At 34.8% G+C, this 16,679-nt stretch overlaps 1 protein-coding gene across 1 annotated transcript in view; it reads left to right on the plus strand.

The window, feature by feature from the left end:
* Positions 1 to 16,679, plus strand: part of RSBN1L (round spermatid basic protein 1 like) — a 55,469-nt gene that overhangs the window by 23,390 nt on the left and 15,400 nt on the right. Inside the window, exons 2-3 of the mRNA XM_034666979.1 lie at positions 1,725 to 1,841; positions 9,475 to 10,115. Coding sequence (XP_034522870.1) covers positions 1,725 to 1,841; positions 9,475 to 10,115 — 758 coding nt within the window. The remainder of the gene's footprint in view (positions 1 to 1,724; positions 1,842 to 9,474; positions 10,116 to 16,679) is intronic.

A 16,679-nucleotide genomic window follows, 5' to 3' on the forward strand; every position in this document is an offset into this window, starting at 1 on the left:
ATTTAAGAAATATTAACTTATATATGTGTCTGAGCTCCAGCTATTTGGAGTAACACTTCATGGCTGGATGACAGCCTGTGACAGGATTTCAAGGACTTTAAACGTCAAAAAGTAGGAGTAGCAAACTAGTCTGAAGAGTGAGAACAGCTTAATCTATTTCTAGAATTTAAGTTATCTAGGAACAGATGAGGACCTTATTTACTCACTTTTGTATCCCAAACCCTTTTCTTATACTCAGCAATGCATATTTGTTAAGTCAGTGAGTCCCATTTTGGTTTGCTCTACAGTCAACTATCTTTCTTCTGCTTTGAGTATTATCACTTTTAAAAAAGCGTGTTGTCAGTTTGATAGGAAAAGTATCTTATTTGAATTTGTATTTTTTTATTAATAATGAGTGTAAGTTTCAAAATGTTTATTATATACATGGACTTAATTTTTTGAGAATTATCTGTTTAAGTAGTCTAGACCTGAGTTGTTCAGTGTGGTAGCCACTAGTCTTATGTGACTGTTGAACACTTTTGAGTTGAGATACGCTGTTGAGTGTGAAATACACACTGGATTTTGAAGTCTCACTGTGAAAAACATTGTAAAAGTTCTCAATAATAATTTGTTAGTGTTGGTTTCATTTTGAAACGACAATTTTTAGATCTATTGGTTAAATTGAATGTATTATTAAAATTAATTTCACCTGTTGGCTTTTGTTTCTAATGTGACTACTAGAAAATTAAAATTCACATATCTGGTAAGCATTATATTTCTACTGGGCAGTACTGATGAAGACAGTAATCTAATCATGAGGTGATTAGGGCTTGAATTAGGGTAGTATTTATAGAAAGGAAAGTAAGGAAGGATTTTAAGAAATTCTGCATTATGAGTATACACTATATAACCTCTGTTACATTACAAGATATTTTACAGTTTTTATGTGCTTCAATCATGACTTTGTAATCAGTAGTAAGCTTTTTGAGGGCAAAGGCTACATTACTATTTTGAAATTCTCCTCTATATCTTCTATTTTGCTGTATGCATAGTAGCTTGATTGAACAAGAATAGGATATCAAATAATCTTATAAACTCCAATTTAAATTTTTAAGAATGCAGATCAGTGATTCCTAGAGTTCTTTTACCTTTTACTTTAATACCCTAATATCACCAGCTAGCCAGATCAGTCTTATCCTTTTTAAAAGGAGCAAGGATAAGGGAACTAACATCTAGACTTATATATACCAGGCTTTGAGTAGTCATTTTATATATTTTTTCATTTAATCCTTATGGTAACCTGTGAGAAAGATAACAGCCACCATTTAATAGGTTAAGACACTACAGTTGAGTAATTTTTCCATTGTTATGGTATTAATCCAGATACGGCCAACTTCAAAGCTAGCACTTTATCCGTTGCAGTTTACTGTTTTGATTAAAGGTAGTCATTTATTTTAAGTCACTTGAAGTTAGTCTAATATTGTGGTTGTCATGAATTAAAGAAAAATAATCTGTAGAATGAAATGTATAGTAATAAATTTTGGTAGTTATTATGTATATATTATGTGTTCTATGTTAAATACGCAGGAAATTTGGAAATCTCTTTGCCCAGACCTGAAAGGAAGAACAAAAGGCATGTTTGTTTTTCATTCTGATTTTTTATGGTGTGTTCTAGAGATTGCACTATAGTTCATGGGGAAAATTTTTAAAATAGTTTTAAGTATTTCCTTTGTTTTGTCTTTCAGATAAAATCAAAGACAAAATTAAAGAGAGAGATAAAGAAAAAGAGAGAGAGAAGAAAAAGCATAAAGTAATGAATGAGATCAAGAAAGAAAATGGAGAAGTAAAGATTTTGCTGAAAAGTAAGTTTATATTCAGCGATTTTAGTTGTACTATATCATATTGCTCAGTGTACTTACTGGCTTAGTGATTCAAATAAGAAATGTTTGTTGCTGAATTTTGCTGAGAATAAACTTTAATGATAAGAATTGGAAAGTGTTTTAATTGCAGGGAGTTCTAATCTGTATAGTAATATCTTTAGTATATTTCATTAGTGAGTTATGGAAAAGTAGAAAAAGTTAGGCTTCATTAAAATGTTAAGTTCCTTAAATATAGGTTATCTCATTCTGTGTTTGCATTGCTAGTCTTTACCCATATTTAGATCATCTAAAAAGGCTAAAACAATTTTAATATAATAGGGATGGTAGAAGAAGTTAGCTTAAAAATATTGACAGTAATCACCATATCATAATTTGGTATCATAGAGGGAACATTTTACTCAGAGCTGAATTAGAAGGTATACTGTTTCATTGTGTGTTTCTTGCAAGCTTAAAGAATATCCTCTTTTTGTTTGCTGTGTTTTCTCTATTGTTACATTTGTTTTCAGTTGCTGTTATACCTGGTGGGGGGTGGTTGGGTAATAATACAGATCCTGTAAATAAATCTGAACTTTTTCAGGGCATTTGTGTGATAGAAATAGAAGTAAGGACAGTTTTAAAGTCACTGTGGTAGCAAGGTAAGAATCAGTGGTGATTTGGTTTCTAGACAGCTAATAAATTCATTACTGCCCCTATTACGTTTAGAATTCGTAGATCAGAACACATTGACTTTGATTAATTTGGTGTTGAATTTATGTGTTAATAAACCATCATATCTACATTAAGAAGAAAAGGCTATAGTATTGTATATGTAATGAAGTAACTGGTTAAAATTTGTATTATGTAAGATAAACAGAATATTAGATTCTGTATTTTCATTTCATTCTTTGTCATGTTTCCTGGTCACACTTTAAGTTCTATTTTCTACTTGTCAGAACTTTATATTTTATAAAATTCTTTTGACCTTGGAAGAAGCATGTCAGAGCTTAAGTTGATGGCTACTTAGTTAATGCTCATGGTCCTTTTCTATTTCTTTTGACAGAGTGTTTTTGTTGTGTTGTCTAATTAGATTGTAAGCCTTTGAGGCAGGAATCAAATCTAACCACACTAGTGCTGTACAGCAGCTAATGATTCATGCTTTTTAACTTTACGTTTGGTGGTTTAGTCAAATAGTCATTTTTTTTACTGGTTTAGTCAGATAGTCATTTTCTTATCCAGTGGAATGTACGGTGATGAAAATTTTTGTTGCTCAGTTGAATGTTGGATTCCTTACATACCATTAATATGAAATATGTGAATCTAAAGATTACATATACAAACAAAATTTAAAATAGCCTCAGAAAATGGAGATTTTTCAGTAATAGGCAATAGTAACCCTTACTGCGAAGTAGATGAAAAATCCAGGAGATGTTTTGAACTGAGCTAAACTGAAAACCTAGTGATGATAAAGGGAAAAGAATGAGATAGTTTTGGGAATGAATTAGTGAGAGAATCTCTGAGATGACCAGGGGAAAATGTATTTACTGTAAAACGGAGATAAATAGTAATTCAATTAGTGCTTTACAGGGTTGTGAAGATTAAATGAGGTAAAGTATGGTGGAAGTGCCAAGTAATGCATTTGGCCCACAGATAATAAGTAGATATGAATCTTTTTTGTAAACATGTATGAAAGATTAGCTTCTGTGATTGCAAAACAACAAAATTATCTACTACCTGGGTAAGATACAGATAATTAAATGAATAAAACACGATTAATTTGGGAAATAGTGCCTGTCCTATTGTAAACACCAAGTAAATGTTAGCTATTGTTATTATCCAGTAAAAACAATTTGCTCTGCTAGTTTATGATCAGGGAATGGCCCTCTTTGTTATTGGTGTCCTGCAACAACAACAATGAATATGGTGGGGGTGGTGTGCTGTTACTTACTACCGTGTGCCTCTTTTTCCTTCTTGGCTTTCAACCTTTATTTTGTCTTTATACTTCTCTCCTTCTGATAATGCTAATGCTAATGTTGCAAGCTATGGCTACTCAGGCATTGATTGTTTGATGACAGTGCTTGAACATCTAAAATAGATGCTCTTACTTCACAGCAGTCCCATTTCCTTCAGTTTTCATCAAAAACTGCATCAAATTATGACTAGAGATATGTACATAATTATGTGCATGCTGAAAAGGTTATATATATATATATTTACTTGAGAGAGCACAAGAGAGGGAGAAGCAGACCCCTGCTGAGCAGGGAGCCTGATGTAGGGCTGGATCCCAGGACCCTGGGGTCATGACTTGAGCCAATGGCAACTGCTTAACCGACTGAGCCACCCAGGTGCCCTAAAAAGTTTTTATTAACACAGAAATCCTGTAAATAGTTTTCACTGATAAAATAGGATTATTTGCTGTATGAGAAATAGTTGAAAGGAACAAATATATTTGACACATAAGCTTATTCAGCTCATGCTTTTATGGTTGTCTGCCAACTACTTTTTCTGAGCATTCTTATATGTTCCAGCCATTTTTACGTTGTGAAAAGTTGTAAGAACAGAGATGTTATGATTATAGTATTTTTGAGAGTAAGTTTTATCATTATAGTATATCAAAGAAGCTTGCTGGTGAGCAGGGGGAATGGGGATTAAAAGAAGCCAATATCCAAGATTATTGGTAGTATACCAAAGGTCACAGGTAGGTAATTCTTGTCAGGAAGAGTGAAAATATTTCTGTGCAAAAATAGCAAAGTCATTCCCCAAAGACCAGAGGTTGAAAATAGCTAAGCTAATTACTACTTTTTTTCTATGTATGATAATGGAGTTATATATAAATATTAATTCCCATATTAGATATGAAATCAGAACCAGTTCTTCTGGACAGCCATTATTTTTTCTATTAACACTAAAAGTGTACTAAGGCTAGTGGTAGGAATAAATGCCAGTAAATTTGTGATTTTTTAAAGGTGTTTTTTTTTTTTTTTTTTTTTTAATTGGCCNACAACATATACTGTTTTTGTGTCTGTTTCTATGTGTGTTTTTCTGTCTTTGAGTGAGGGCTCTCTCTCTCTGGCTGTATGTGTGCATCTTTCTCTGTGTCTGAATCTCTCTTTGCCTCTCTTTGCATTTGTGTGTCTGTGATGCTGTATGTATGTGTATTTAGCTGGGGTCCACTGTGTGTGTAGATCTATGGATCTGTGGAGGGAGGATCCCCTGTCAATCTTATATCTTTACTTTTTGAGGGTCCGAATTACTGATGACTCTTTTGTTCTTTCTGTTATGGGTGCTTATTAGGATACTTTTAAAAAAGTACAGGTCTGATTTGAAGAATTACAGGATTTAGAGAAGGGTGTACTTTAAATACTTTTTAGTGTGAGAGAAGAACATTGATCAAAATTGTCTAATTTCCTTAAAATATTTTAAAATTTTCTCACTTTACGTCTACTGCATTTTATATGTCATTCTAAGACAGGAAATGAATAATAGATTATATAAAACTTTAAAAATCTATCTAGTGAATGCTAGTGCCTCGGCTTGGTTTAAATGTAAAGAATGGGGGTGCCTGGGTGGCACAGCGGTTAAGCGTCTGCCTTCGGCTCAGGGCGTGATCCCGGCGTTATGGGATCGAGCCCCACATCAGACTCCTCCACTATGAGCCTGCTTCTTCCTCTCCCACTCCCCCTGCTTGTGTTCCCTCTCTCGCTGGCTGTCTCTATCTCCGTTGAATAAATAAAATCTTTAAAAAAAAAATAAATGTAAAGAATGCATTTTACCTTTGTCCATCAGAGGTCCCCAGGTTTGGTGATTTGCTAAGAGGACTCATAGGACTGAGCATATAGATTTACTCATGGCTGTGATTTACTGTTTTGGGGGATACAAAATAAAATTTGTAGAGAGAAAAGGCATATGGGGGGAATGTCTGGAGGAAACCAGGCACAAGCTTCCAAGAGGAATCATACAGTATTCACTTAATTTTTGGAGTAGTGAATTGTGACAACACATGTGAAATTTTGTCTACCAAGAAGCTCATTAGAGACTTGATGCCCAGAGTTTCTATTGGAGGTTGGTTACATAGGCACCTTCTCTCTAGCATGTACCAAAATTCCAGGCTCTTTGAAGGAAAACAGGTGTTCAATATAATACACAGTGTTTACACAAAAAGTTTAGGTACAGTGAGCCACTCATATCAGGGAATTGTGGGAACATTCCCAAAGAACAAGTTTCTCAGATGCCAGCCAAGGGCCAACCTTTCCAGCAGGCCTTTCTAAGATTAGCAGTCTCAGGCATGTTATGTTAATGCTCTTCTGCATACTGTGCTCACTTTAGTATTTAATTACAGAATAGTTTGTCTTGGGAATTTAATTCTTTAATGCTCATTATGAGACTTTCTTAACTGATTTTTTACTATTTCGCATTTTTCAGTTTCTGACTATTTAACGCTATTGCTATTTTCATCCGTCTTCATGACTAGAAAATAGATAGGCTGTTGTGCCTATTTCATTTCAAAGTAACATGTATCCTAATGACTGGGTATTTTCTGTTTTACTTTTTAAACATGTGTTAGGCATAAATGTAATAGGATATTAAATTTACATTTTCATTCAAATGAAATTGTTTATTTTGGCAATCCATTTAACTTGTGTAATTTTACATGTATTTTCAATTTAGTTATTATACTTAGGCTTTTAAACTTTAAGTTCTGTTTTTTAATTCACTGCTGTCTTTTTTCCTTGACACATTTAGATTTTGCTTACATACAAAACCTCTTTTATCTTTTATTCTGATTACCTCCGTGTTTTTTTTTTTTTTCAGATATTAACCTGAATCTAACATTTTGATAGTTCATCCTAGGTAGGAAGAATGAATTTGTTAATATATTTACTTACTTCTAAGTAGACTCTTTAGGGAATTTTATGACTTTACAAACCTCTGTAATCAATAAAGTTGAAAGGTTTTTATTTTTGCTTTTCATGATTATACCAAGTTAGTCTTCATTGCATATTTATGAATTTTTAGAAGTGATGGTTTACTGTTAACATTAAACTTCCCCTTTTTATTTTTTTTATTTTTTTATTTTTGTTTAAGATTTTTATTTATTTATTCGACAGAGACAGACAGCCAGTGAGAGAGAACACAAGCAGGGGGAGTGGGAGAGGAAGAAGCAGGCTCATAGCGGAGGAGCCTGATGTGGGGCTCGATCCCGGAACGCTGGGATCACGCCCTGAGCCTAAGGCAGACGCTTAACGACTGTGCCACCCAGGCGCCCCAAAACTTCCCCTTTTTAGAATTGCCGTCAAGTTGAGAGAATTTTCTTTTTTTAAAAAAGATTTATTTATTTGAGAGAGAGAGAAAGAGTGTGTGCACAAGCAGGAGGGCAGGGAGAGGGAGAGAGGATCCCAAGCAGATTCCGCACTTGAGCCTGGAGCCTGTTGCAGGGCTTGCTCTCTTGACCCTGGGACTACGATCTGAGCTGAAACCAAGAGTCTGATGCTCAACTGCCTGAACCACCCAGGCGCCTCAGCTTGAGAGAATTTTTATGTTAGTTGTTTCCAAGATTAGGATTAGTGGCATTTATATTGTGGGAAACTGTGGCTGAAAGGGGGACAATGAAAAATTCCACAAACCTCAGTTTGTTGGTGAGAGAAATCTTTTCATTCGTGGATTCATTAAATATTCATCTGTAACGATGTATTAAGTTCCCTGAGGGTTACAATGACAGGGGAAATAGTATTACTTCACTCTGAATTCATATAAAAATTACTTGTTTCAGTCATACAATATGTGGAAGGACAGCTGATATACAGGTATCCAATGAGTGAAAAAAATAACTTTTTATGAGTTTAGAATGAAGTGATTCTAGTTCCAACTAGAGAAATGAGGGAAAGCAAAGTGAAGGAAATGATATGAGTTGTTTTTAAAGAATGGGTAAGAAAGAGTTCAGGACAAAGGTATTATTGGGAGAGGAAATGCCTTTGTAAGTAGTAGAAAGATAAGGCAGACTAAGTGTCTTATAAGAAATTGTAAGTAGTGCAGCTTGACCAGAGAATGAAGTGCTTGAGAGCATTGTCTTGGGATTCCATACTGGAGTGGTTATATTTTATTTGGTACATATTGAAAACCCTTGAAGTTTACTCAAGGGATGAATATGATCAAACAATACATAAAACTTATAGAAAGATTAATATAGCTCCAGCATTCAGGATGCTGGTCATGAGGCTGTTAGACCAAAAATTAATAAGGGAGTAAAAAATCAAGGATGAACTGGATAATTGTTAAAACTTGGAGAGATCAGGAAGAATGATTTGAAAGAATATCACTGAATTTGATATTTGAACATTCTGGGAAAGTAAATTTGAGTAGACTGGAAGCAGACCTAGAATTTAAGGGATAAGAATGATAAGGTAATAAACGGAAGGCACTTGGCATAGATGGTTCTTTATGAGAAGTTTGGTTAAAAGAAGAGGAGAGGGAACTATTTTTGTAACGGTTTTTGGAATTGGTGGGAAGGACTTATTTTTGAAAACAAGGCAGGACATCTCACTCACTGGAGACAGGAATAAAAGACATGTGAATATGGAAAAATTTAGGTAAGGAAGCAGATTGGGAAGACTGACTTCATAACAGATTGTCTATAAAAGTGAAATAACAGGTGGAAACAGTGAATTCCTTCTTTTCTTAACTCTTACCTTAATGGCTTTCTCATTTTATCTTAGGGAGCATAATAGTTTCTTGTGAAGATGTTTACTTTCTTCTTTTTTCTTATTGTATAGAAATACATTGTGATAATGTTATGTGTTTATATGTATACTTCGTCTATAGCTGTATAGACTCTGTGGATCACCCTTTTATTTTTTGGAGTTCTAAATTTTTGGGTGCAGAGTCTACTTGACTTCAGTTGCAGAAGCTCATTAATATATAAGCTTATAATGCCCCCAATCGTTTACTTTTATATTCATCTCTTTACTAGTACATGGTGTCATTTATGCTTAGGACATGAGGAATTATTCTAATTCTGTCATCTTCTTTATGGTATCTTGTTGGGTTTTCATTAGGAATTTTGCAAACTCTAGTGGACGTCTAAAATAGCCCATTTTAGATGTGAGAGTAGTTTACTAAGGAGGAAATATGGTAAAAAGCTAAGGAATTGCTGTGTTTGTTGCTTACACTATTCAAGTCATTTTCTCTCTTTATAAGTCTTGACACCGGTGATTTTGAAGAACTTAGATGAGTAAAAATGATGCTGTATATCAGTGGGAAACATCTGGAGGGCATTATTCATATTGATCTCTGTTCACCTTCCCATTTCTGATTTTCTGCATTTAAATTTGAAAATTATGCTTTCTAAAACATCTTTCATTACTTCAGTAAACACTGTCAGAATGGTACCTGCACACTGTAGGTTTAAGTTTGTCCTAGGCCTTCCCGTGTGTGTGTGTGTGTGTGTGTGTGTGTGTGTGTGTGTGTGTGTGTTTGTATAGAAAGGGAGAGAGACTAAATTATAATTAGCAATACTGTGTGAAACAAATCCCAAATATAAACTTAAATCTGAGTAAACTTTGCTTATTTATTATAAGACAGCTCCTTAAGCATGATTTTTTAACTGAAATGCGGAGTTTTTAAAGAAATTTTTTCCCAACAGGTGGGAAGGAGAAACCAAAAACAAATGCTGAAGACTTACAAATTAAGAAAGTAAAGAAGAAAAAGAAAAAGAAACACAAAGAGAATGAAAAACGGAAGCGTCCAAAAATGTATAGCAAATCTATTCAAACCATCTGCTCAGGATTGCTATCTGATGTTGAAGATCAAGAAGCCAAAGGCATCCTAAATGATAACGTAAAGGATTACAGTGGAAAGAGTTTGGATAACAAGAACTATGATTCCAAAATTCCTGAGAATAGTGAGTTTCCATTTGTCTCATTAAAGGAGCCACGGGTTCAGAATAACCTGAAAAGGTTGGACACTTTGGAGTTCAAACAGCTCATTCATATTGAACACCAGCCTAATGGAGGCGCATCCGTTATCCACGCCTACAGTAATGAACTCTCCCACCTGTCTCCTATGGAGATGGAGAGGTTTGCAGAAGAGTTTGTGGATCTAGTGTTCAGCGAAAATGAAAACTCTGCAGCTTTCTATGTAATGGGTATTGTTCATGGGGCAGCTACTTATTTACCTGACTTTTTAGACTACTTTTCATTTAATTTTCCCAATTCGCCAGTGAAAATGGAGATATTAGGAAAGAAGGATATAGAAACGACGACTATGTCCAATTTTCATGCTCAGGTAAGAGGTTTTTAGTTTAGTTTTTTTTTTTTTTTAACTTTTAGTTATATGTTTTAGACAAGTTTCAGTTTTTTATTTTGCTATCAATTTGATATAAAAAGGTGAGAATATAATGACAGCTCTTGGGAATATTAAGAATAAATTACCTTCTTGATGTGACCATAAGAGTTTAAATTTGAGTCTACTTAATCTCTTTTTTCTTAAAGATAATTAATGAAATAAGATTCTCTTGTCCTTTTTTGCAAGTATTTATTTTGGAAATGAAAGGATTTAGCCGTGTATTTTCCATGTAAGCAGTTCTCTTACCTAAAAATCACCTAAAGTTGTCTTCTTGCTTTATGCCTTAAAACTGCTTAACACTGGATGCATCAATTAGTGGGTGCTGAGTAAATATTAGCTGTTAAATTTATTGTGGTACAAAGGAGTCAGTTAATTTTGCGTTCCTTTGAGGAGATTAGTGTAGCAGTGCATTTATTGAGCTAACTTCCTTTTCCTACCCTTCTCAGTGGCGTAGAATGTACATTATTTTAGAAAGCAGAGGCAGAGTCAAGTCCATTGGCTCTTGAAAGTGAATGTGGGCTCATCTCAAAGGCCATTGCCATTTGTTATTCACTGTCAGATCAGGGACTGCTTAGGCCAGGAGATCAGCCAATTTTCATATTTATGGGTGCTGAAGTTCCCAGTTATCCAATCGACATCATTCTAGTTTGGAAGGAGGGGAAAAAAGAAAGTCTCAAAGGGATCTTAGTGATCATCTATTCCAACCTTTCTCACTTTACAGATAAGCAAACAAACATAGATAGGAGTAACTTACTATTTTAAGGTTGGCAGCAGTACCAGGAGTAGAACACAATCTCCTTAATCTTCATCCAGAACTGTTTTACTTACTTTGAGTGCATTTCTTTTTTTTGATACATGTTTAAGTTATAGTCTTCACCTTAAATGATAACCTGGACATCCAGTCACATGCATACATACTTACTTTTATTTCTGATTTCTTGATTCTTCCCAGGAAAACCTCTGTCTCTTAATCTAATTTGTGGTATCCCTCCAGAGAACGATTTTTTAAAAACCATTTATAGAGTTTTTTATTTTATCCTAAAATGCTTTAGGAATTACAGGGTCTAACTTAAAACAAGCGTATGTTTAGAGCTAAGCCAGTTTATAACTTAAGGCTTTTCTTGTCCTGAATGTGAGAACCTCCTCCAAATTTAATTTGTAGTAATATTGTATACTCATTGTAGTGTGACTGGGTTAGTGTGGGTAGCTGGATGAGCTCTGATACAGGGTGGATGGAAAGAGAAGGGAGCTAGTCCTGGTCTTGCCATTTACTAGCTGTGACACTAGACAGCTACTTAAGCTCTATGTCTGAGTTTCCTCACCTACAAATAAAGATAATATCACTCAATTTACAGGGCTCTTGGTTAGAAATATTTCTTAGAGTATTAACAGGTTATACAAAGAGTTGTTATACTCACTTAGTATAATGTTACGACTTTCCATTTCGTTGAATAGGTGATGGCTAGCTTCTGAATGAGTATTTTTGAGTGTGTTAATTTAGGGTAGGGAGTTCAGCAAATACTGAAGATCAAAAATTACCACAAATACTTTATATACAGCTAAAGAGTTGACTAAGTTATGATATATGCACACAACGGGATATTACTGAGCCATAAAAAGGAAAGAAATACCAGTACATGCTGATACTTAGTGCGGATGAACCCTCAGAACATCATGTTGAGTGAAAGAAGCTAGTCGTAAAAGGTCACATACTGTGTGATTTCATTTATATGAAATAACTAGAATAGGTAAATCTGTAGAAACAGCAGATTGGTGGCTGCCAGGACCTGGGGGAAAGGGACCTGCAGTAAACATGGGGGATGCATTTATCTATTTAAGATAGGGATTTCATTTCCTTTGGTTAAATACTCAGAAGTGAAATTGCTGGATCATATGATAGTTTTGTTTTTCATTTTCAATTAAAAATTTTTTTAAAGATAAACTTTTTGAAGCTTTTGTTAAACTCTTTTTTTTTGTAAAGATTTTATTTATTTATTTGACAGAGAAAACACAAGCAGGGAGGAGGGGCAGAAGGCAAGGGAGAAGCAGACTCCCCGCTAAGCAGGGACCCCTTTCGGGACTCAGTCCCAGGACCCTCGGATCATGACCTGAGCTGAAGGCAGACACTTAACTGACTAAGCCACCCAGGCAGCCCCAGTTAAACTGATTTTTTAAATAAACTTTTTCTTGAAGTATACATACACAGAATTCACATAATTACAAATGTACAGCTTAATGAACCTTTACTAAATGAACACACATATGATTTTAAAAAGTGGAATATTACTAGTAGTCAGAGCTTTCCCCAAACCCCTCTCTATCACTACTTTGTGCCCCCCCATACATACGCAAACATCCAGGTAACCACTTTCTGACTTCAAATACCACAGATAAATTTTGCCTGTTTTTGAACTTTTATATAATAGAATCAAATAGTATGTGAGTTGTTACTGTATATGGCTTCCTTCCTTTAACATTATCTTTGTGAGATTCATCCATCTTGTATATAACAACAGTTTATTTTCTCGTTGCTGTATGGCATTGTATTGTATGAATAAACCACAATTTATTCTGTTTACTGTGGATGGATATTTGTTTCCAGTTTGTGGTGGTTACAACAGGGGTGCTGTGAATATTTCTGTACATGTGTTTTGGTGGGCATATGCATTTGTTTCTGTTGAGTATGTATATAAGATTGGAATTGCAGGATCAAAAAGTATGCACATGTTCAGATTTACTTAGATACTACAGGTTTTCCAAAGTTATTTTACCAGTTTACATTCCCACCAGCCGTGTTCCACATCTTTGGCTACACTTGTTAGTGTCTGTCTTTTCCATTTTAGCCATTTTGGTGGCTGTGTAGTTGTATCTCATTGTGGTTTTAATTCGCATTTCCCTAATGACTAAGGAAGTCTGGCTCCTTTTTATATAATTATTGTCCAATTGGATATCCTTTTTCTAAAACTAGTGTACTCTTTTGTACATTTTCCTTTGGCTTTTCTTCTAATTGGTTTGTTGGACTTCTTAATATATTGTTGGTAGGAATCTAGTCAGCCTTATATATTGCAAATATGTTCTCTCACTGAGTGGCTTGCCTTTTCATTCCTAAGAGTGTCTTTTGATGACTAGAAGTTCTTAAGTTTAGGGCGCCTGAGTGGCTCAGTCAGTTAAGCCTCTGCCTTCAGCTCAGATCCTGATCAGGGTCCTGTTATTGGGCCTACATTGGGCTCCCTGCTGCTTATCCCTCTCTCTGTCTCCCGGCTTGTGCTCTCACTCTCTCTCTGTCAAATAAATAAATAAAATCTTTAAAAGAAAAAAAGGTTCTTAAGTTTAATGTGATCTCACAATTTTTTTTCCCCATTTATGGTAAGTGCTTTTTGTGTCCTGTTTAAGAAATCTTTGCCTACCCCAGGTCATTAATGTATTCTCTGAAGTTTTCTTTCGGAAACTTTTATTGTTTTACGTTTTGCATTTAACTCTACAGTACTTCTGGAGTTGATTTTTGTTTATGGTATGAGGTAAATGTCACGGTTCATATTTTTCCATATAGGTGCTCAGGGAACATGATCATTTATTGAAAAGGCACCTATTCCACATTACATTGTCATGTCATCTTAGTCATAAATCAGCTGAATCATATATATGAATCATATATTCTGGACTCTCTCTAATTTCATTATTCTATTTGTCTTAATTGCCTTTATAATAAAATTTGGTATCTAGTAGAATAAGTATCAGTTTTGCTGTTCTTCAAGATTTTTTTGGCTCTTTATATTTCCATATAAGCCTTACAGTTAGCTTGTCTGATTCCACAGAAGAATCTGCTTAGGATATTGATTGGGATTACATTGAAGTTGTAGTTCAAGTTTGGGTAGGATTGATGTCTTTACAGTATTGAATCATCCAGTCTGTGATGATGGTATTTCCCTTCATTTGTCTTTTATTTTCTCTTGATAATATATATATTTTTTTCATCTTATAGATCTTACACATCCTTTGATATTTATTCCTAGGTATTTGAGGACTTAATTTTATTGATCACTCTTTTTAGAGAACTTGGAAGCTCTGAGTACCTTTCAGAATATAACATTAACACTCATCTTGAGAAATTAAAAATGTATCTTGTACTTATTTCTCTTCCAGAATCCTTCTTCCCCTTATCTATCCCCTTTTATTGTGCATCATGCATGCTTGTTAGTAGAATTACATAGTGAAGCTGTGTATTTTGGTGATGTCAAATGAATTAACCTACATACTGCCATGTGAATTTGTCTTCACCAAAAGAATTGGTTGAGGTAATTTTAATTGAACTAATTGTGTGTTAGTATTCTAGGGAGGAAGGAAAGGAGGTATCAGTATTGGAATGTAGTTTCACTTAATATCAACCATAATAAAGACAAGTTGTGGGAAATAAAGCCAAATTCATGTTCCATCTTGATGATTTGGTCGTAACTTCTTGTTAACAAAGTTCAGTTCAGCAGAACCTGCTGTGTTTGAGAGAGAGCTTTTTAAAGAGCAGAGGAAAGCAGAGCTGTAGAGAAGTTTTGAATTTTAAAGTTTTGTAATCTAGTAGCTACCCTTTAATTCCCCTTTCTACCTTTTATATTCTGAAAAACCTTTGATCCAATCAAAACCAGTCTGCAAAGCAGTATTGAAAGATATAGAAACATGTGAGAAGAGGTAATTGAATGAGTTGGTAGAGAAGGGTACAAATATGACGTTCGTTATTTTTATTTAATCTTAGTTTGGAAAATACATTTAGCAGCATTAAAGAAATTCACGATAATGATAATGAGTGTGTAATGAATTAGCACTATTTTTTTGTGGATAAAATAGTATATATAATAAAATATTTGTGTTTTCTTGCATTATAATATTGTACTCTGTGCAAATATTGAAGGTTGAAATGTAAATAAAACCTCTTTAATTTCAACTTTAAAACAGGTCCTCATATGCTCAAGTTTAGATCAGACCCAAAGAATTAATACCACCAAGCAGGGCCACTGTCTATGATGACATAAATTGTTACTGCAGCTGTTGATAATGCAACCTGGTGGCCCTACCAGTGGCTTGTGGAACCCAAACTAGATCCATCCTCATGAGACTAGTTTCCTTCCTTCCTTCCTCCCTTCCTAATTAAAATCTGAGCAACCAGAACTTAACCAAAATTCATTTGCCCTCAATTCTGTGGAAATCGAATGATGACAAATTATGTAGCCACTTCTATCATCTTTATAGTGATAGTGTTTATCTTTGTAATATTACTCTGTAGCTGTCACAGAAACTCATCTTTGCACCTGTTTAGCCTTTATCCTTAAAACATGTTAATTTGAATTTTTTTGGTGGCTATGTGTCTACATGTGTATACAACAGTACACACACACACACACACACATACACACACAGACACACAGACACACACGCACACACACACAGCAGTGACAGAAGATCAAGACATCCTAGTCTGAATTCTTCTGGTTTTGGAATTCTTTTTACTTGTATAATGTTTTCCATCTTCCATCTGTATCCTTGCAAGTTGCATGAAAAATTTAAAGACCGTGTGAAATTATATATTGTTTTAATAGGTCATGTCTCTAATGTGATTAGAGGTTAGTGGCTCTGAGATTAGTGATCTAATGTTAGTTAAACTGATGAAAGTCTTTGAGAATAGAAACATATACACAGATTTTTATTGTAAGTTCATAACCCATCTGTATCAGTTCTTTTGCTGTAGAAAACAAAACCCTGAAAATGTAATGCTTAAAGTGATTTCTCACAGTTCTTTGGGCTGTCTGGAGAGTTCTTATGGTCTTGGTCATCTTGGCTGGGGCTGGATAGCCTCATTCACATGTCTGGTGGTTGGCAAGTCAGCTGGTCTTATTAGGAGATCTTGCTTGTATGTCTGGTGGTTGGTGCAGTGCCAGCTGCAGTGATGATCATATTTCTCTCATCATGTAGCAGGTTAGCCTGGGCTTATTATACACATGATGGTTGTTGTAGGATTCTGTAGAGCAAAAAGGGCAATCCCCAGTGCACAAGCCTCTGCTTGTGCTATTTGCTAATGTCCATTGGCCAAAGGAAGTGAAATGGCCAAACCCACATTCACTTCACGATGATAGGACTGGTGCAGTCATGTTGCTCAGAAGTGAGCATACATACTTGAGAAGAATTTTTGGCCATTTGCAACTTCCACATTTCTCCTAGTTTTTCTACCATCTCCACTTTGTTCAAATATTCATTTGATAGTAGGGAAACAAAAAGGCAAGTAAGACAGGAGTTTTGTGTGTCAAGGAATAAATGAGATTTCTTTCTTTTCACTCAGTATTTAATCAGCATATACTCTGAACCCTGTAGTTAGAGCTGTGAGAATATGAAAACTGGAGCAGTTGTCTTCTAACCACCCTTTCCCTTGCCCCAAGCTCCGTATCTTGTTTTTTTTTTTATTTTATCGTGCTTCTAAGTTGTTTGTATCAAATAACTAAGGTCAAGGTGTTGACTCATGAT

This window comes from Ailuropoda melanoleuca, chromosome 1 (genome assembly GCF_002007445.2).
Source record: "Ailuropoda melanoleuca isolate Jingjing chromosome 1, ASM200744v2, whole genome shotgun sequence".
In the NCBI taxonomy this organism is placed as follows: domain Eukaryota; kingdom Metazoa; phylum Chordata; class Mammalia; order Carnivora; family Ursidae; genus Ailuropoda; species Ailuropoda melanoleuca.